Source organism: Artemia sp. Qi Xiang Cuo, chromosome 6, assembly GCF_049724085.1.
Source record: "Artemia sp. Qi Xiang Cuo chromosome 6, ASM4972408v1, whole genome shotgun sequence".
NCBI classification, from domain to species: Eukaryota; Metazoa; Arthropoda; class Branchiopoda; order Anostraca; family Artemiidae; genus Artemia; species Artemia sp. Qi Xiang Cuo.
Window position 1 is genome coordinate 23,621,708 of NC_142799.1, and position 4,923 is coordinate 23,626,630.

The 4,923-nt window shown below is 37.2% G+C and overlaps 1 protein-coding gene across 1 annotated transcript; it reads right to left on the reverse strand.

Annotated features, from left to right (window-relative positions):
- Window positions 1-469: 469 nt before the first annotated feature.
- LOC148951006 (uncharacterized) lies at window positions 470-3,991 on the reverse strand. The gene is made up of 2 exons (XM_089090977.1): window positions 3,939-3,991; window positions 470-1,037 (listed from the first exon to the last, which is right to left on the reverse strand). The coding sequence occupies exons 1-2, from the start codon at window positions 3,989-3,991 to the stop codon at window positions 470-472; spliced, it is 621 nt and encodes a 206-aa protein (XP_088947103.1).
- Window positions 3,992-4,923: the final 932 nt, after the last annotated feature.

A 4,923-nucleotide genomic window follows, 5' to 3' on the forward strand; every position in this document is an offset into this window, starting at 1 on the left:
TCTGGATGAGATATCCATATGAAACACTCTGCTTCAGTTTGAGATAGACGCTAGAGTCCCCATCTCCGATGTAGCGCAAGTACTGTAGGTTATGCATGTCTTTGCTCGCACGGAAACCTTCGACAAGAATTTCAGTTTCCATGCTTTTTGAAGGCCCCTTATAATTCGTAAGACAGAGGTGGTTCTTAGGACTCTTTTTAGCCTTCTTTGAACTGTAGCAAACGTAGCAATGCTTATCTCTTACACCTACATTTAGTAATTTAAGTGTATATGTGTCGATGATCACTGCCACGCAGCCTTTTGAAGTGTAGTCGTGGCGTTTACTGCGCTTGTTCCACCCACCATCACAAACCACTTTTGTCCAGTAAGAGTCGTTCATGTATCTGTCTTGACCCAAGGCGAATTGCAATGATTCATGTCCATTTTCTATCAAGATATCAGTTAGGGCATTCATCCATGCGGTGTCTAATCACCTTTCAATACGCATAAACATTTCCAGTGACATAATTTTCAATCCTATCACGCCTAATATTTCGTTAAGTGAAGCAAATCCTCCGCCAGTGCCCATTACGCCCCAGACAACTTTCAAATTCTCGTCACCACATAACTTTTGATATCGTTCATTTATGGTGCTCGACTTGCTTGCACCGAAGCTACTTAGGTATTCCTTCACCGTGGTAATAGGGGAATCTGGCTCACTTTTTATTCGTATTTTCCAGTAACATGAAAGGCATTCAATGGTCAACTCCGTTTTGAGTCCAACATTCTTCACTGTATTCACTTTAAGTTTAGTCTGCCGGTTCTTGCAGTTCGTCTTATGCATAGTCACTACCGTCAGTTCGTGAAGAAAATGACGCAAGTTTACGACGCAGTTCACATCTGGGACTATTGAAATATCGATGTCATTAGCGGACGGTTCTGCACCACATGGCCTTAGAGGTGCCAGATTCTCTTCTCCTCTGGAGTCTTCCGTTACTGAAGAAGTCGAACATGATTTACTGGTTCCTTTTCCGTTGTCCTTCCCTTGTGTTTTCTTCCTGAAAAAAAGAAATAATCATATTATGAGAGTCAATTATCAGTCAACATTATTTTACATAATCTACCTGTATATGAGCTGCCAGTACCAAACCCGATTTCAAAGTAGCTGCGACAGTAGGCCTATTTTAGTGTGCTTTCTGATGCAAGCTCTTTTTCTAACAAAGAAACTATCAATTTGCTTGTATAACAGGAATAAACTGAAGTTGCAAGCTTTTTATGCCGCCGGTTCAGCCACCGGCTCAAGATGGTGGCTCAAAACAGTCAAATGGGATATTCCAGAATTAATGAGTCTGTAAACTCTCCTGAATGATTCCAACTCTGTGCTTTTCTACTAAAATACAGGTTTTCTATTTTTTACACCGTCATGAGCCGCTAGCGGTGCTCAGAGGAAAGATCTCGCCAATGTCCTCGGACCAAATAATAATAATCATAATTTATTTTTAACCCACTAGTTAACGAGAAGTGGAGTAACAAAACAGAAAGAGAAAAACACATACAAAACAAAACTTTTCTTGCTACAGAACTAAAACTAAAGAAAACAAATGCAAATCAAAATAATCGCACTAGAGGATGAAATGGACCTAATCGTAGGTAAGCTTCTTCTACCAGCTTAGAATGTAGCTTTTCATACGACACCAGTATGTCAGTTGCACCAAACTTGCGAATAATAATAAATATAATATAATAATAATAATAAATAATAAATAATACAGGACTAATAAATTAAAGAGCAGGTTTTAAAGTATAAGTCCACCAATTTTGGTGCTTTCCTATTATAGGAATTTCCTATTCCTAGGTTACTATTCTTGAGTTAGTATAAAAAATGAATTTTTAGTTTTACTTTTTTGAAAATTAAGTAAATTCGCTTTTCGGTTACTATGGCGCCAGGATCTCTCTCAACGAGGTTATAGCAGAAAACAAAGACCCGAAAAATTTAGGATTATCAAGGACACTGAAAATGTTTCCGCTGGTCTTCTTCAGCAAAATAAGGCTTTGCAGAACTTGTATTTTTGGCAATGTTTTTTACAACATCCTGTTGCTTTCTACTTCTTTCTAAGGCATTTCTGACTCAGATCAGATCAAAATCAATTCCTAGTCCGTAAACCAAAAGAAAAACCAAACAAATAGGGGACACCATTTCAGAGATTTCAGAGAATAAAAATGGAAAAATTGCAACGGTCATTTTTTGGATAAGTGTCTAAGGAAGCTACAGTAAATTTTCATCCAGGAATTCACTCCCTTTTCCGAGTTCTGTCGATTTTTCCTTTTATGGAAAAATACCATTGGTACGTTAGGAAGGAGATTGGCCTTAAGTTTTGATGTTGTTCCTCACTTTCAGTTGAAGAACCGTTTTTTTTTTTTTAATTTAATGTGTGTTCTTTTTTAAATAATTACGGGGAATCCAGTTTCACCCTCCAAGGAAAATTCCTTCCCCTCACGGGCACTCCATCCCAATATAGTTTTTTCCCACATAAAATAACCCCCACCAGGAAAATTCCCTCCAGACAATTCCACTCTAGCTGGAAATTACCCCAGCAAACTTCTTGCGATTGTTTTCAAAATTACACCGAAAATTATCCTCTGTGGAAAATTCTTCCGAAAACACCCCACCCCCTAGTAGAAAGGTGCTCCCGCAGAAAGTTCTCTCTGGAGACCAAATTCTCCCAGTACAAAATTTGTCTTGGAAATTTCATCCCTCGGGAACTTCCCTTCACGGAAAATCATCCCCGTAGAAAATTCCCCTCCTCCCCGAAAAATGCCTGTCTACTTCCAAATAAGAAATAATATTGGTAAATAATGGACAAATTTATTTACTTGCAAACTTTTCCCCTAGGGGCTGTGGGGGTGGTGTTATCCTAAAAAACATAGTTACTGGGTTTTTTAACTATGAAAAATACTGAAATTCGACGAAGCTTTGCTACTATTTTGATATAGCCTACCCTATGAAATAGGATGATAAATTTTGCATTTTTTTTGAGGGGGGGGGGCGAGCCTCCTGACTCTCAGATTATATAAATTTTATTCCACCCCCCTTTTTGGTACCCTCCACAGTTCAAACTTAGCGCCTTCTTTGTGGTGTCAGTCTGCCCATGCTCTTACTTTTTCAGACTACATTATCCATCTAATTTAATTTAGTAATGGTTGCAATTCAATTCAGAGTTTGCTAACCAGCAAAATAGATTAAAGACCTCCACCCCCCCCCCCCCAGTCCACTTACGACGTGTATGCCTTTGTCTATTATCGCTTTTAAACGATTTTTCTTGTTCCATATCATTTTATATATAATTAGTGATATACAGTGTTCTATTACATATAGGCTACAGTGTTCCACATACACGACATGCAATATGCTCTTTTAGACGTAATCTAAATAATACATCTAAAAAATTCAGATATATTCTAAATAAATTAAGTAATGGCCTTATCAAAAGCTTTGTTGATCAATTTCAGAATAATATATTATTAAATAGAAAATAATAGACGCGACTGAGGGTGGATCAAATGGCAATGTTTTTTTTTTACAAATGAAATAAACTGTTACCGAAGAATGAAGAGAGAGGGAAAGCCAGAGAGAGAGCGAGAGAGAGAGAGAGAGAGAGAGAGAGAGAGAGAGAGAGCGAGAGAGAGAGAGAGAGCGAGAGAGAGAGAGGGAGAGACAAAGAGATTGAGAGCCTCTCCCAGCAAAATACGACGCGTATGCCTTTGTTTATTATCGCTTTTACACGATCGTTCTTAGTCACTATAAAATATTTGGATATAATCTTTTCGATTTTTAATGTATTTTGTTGCCTCAGCCAAATTGGTCTCCAAATGTGTCGTGAGCCCCAGTCCACCTTCTTCAAGATCTTGTTCAAAATATGAAAAAACTGTGCTGGTAATTTTATAATTTATGTACTTACCGCATTTGTTTAAGATTAAGCCATCCTTTGTTCATCTTTTTTCTTCTGGTCATTTTTATGTAGTTCTCTTAGCTGACAAATTCCAATTAAAGACAAGTTGACAGTAAAACGCAAGCATTACCTGTCCTAGCCTGAGGTATGTTTCCATTCAGGGGGTGTAAAGTGGGGTTATGTAAGACAGGAGAAACAGAGTAAAAATTTAATTTTATTTATAAATTTATATATAATTAATAAATTGGACTAGAAAGCTGAAAAGTTTGGAATAAAGTAAATAAAAAGGAGCTATAATTTGAAGTTACTTTCGACTTTTTTGCTTTTATCCATGCCGTGCAAGAGTCCAAAATATAAAAACACAAAAACAATTGTGGGGGAATAAATTAAAAGAATCTAGAATTTTCAATCAGGCCAATTAATTTCAAATTTTTTTTTGAATTTATAGTACTTTCGATTGCTTCAAATTTTCCATTTCTTAGGCTCCAGACCTTTTTTAAAAAAGCTACCAGGTGTCACATTAGATTTTTTTTTCTATTTTCTAGGAATTAAATCAGAAAAAAAACAGGCCAAATTTTAGATCCTTGTCCAAAGATCACTTGTGCAAAATTTCATTGTGCTGGTATGCTGGGTCAGAGAGCAAGATCTCTTTTCTTAGCATAGGAAAATTAGCATTGCAATGAATTTAGCGACATTCACCTTAAACGGAGCAAGACAAAGGAACAAAATGTACTTGTGAAATTTCCAGCATTCATAAGTGACAGCGTACTTAATCTATTCAGCGACTGACTAAAAAAAAGGTAAACTAAACCTTGAGGGCGAAACCATCAGAGCTGCTTTGACAACGGTGGTTAAAACGCTTTTGGGGACTGTAGTTCCACTATAGCCAATAATCAATCGTCTTTTCCCCCACCCTTTCTCTCGGATGTCCAAGGAGGAATACCAACTCATGCATTTCATTGGCTTCAGCCCCAAGAAAGGTTTTGGCTAGTGA

Excerpts from the sequence above, each read along its gene's own strand:
- LOC148951006 (XM_089090977.1), bottom strand. The coding sequence starts at position 3,991 with ATGACCAGAAGAAAAAAGATGAACAAAGGATGGCTTAATCTTAAACAA. Across the intron at positions 1,038-3,938 it reads CTTAATCTTAAACAAATGCG|GAAGAAAACACAAGGGAAGG; the intron begins GTAAGTACATAA and ends TCTTTTTTTCAG.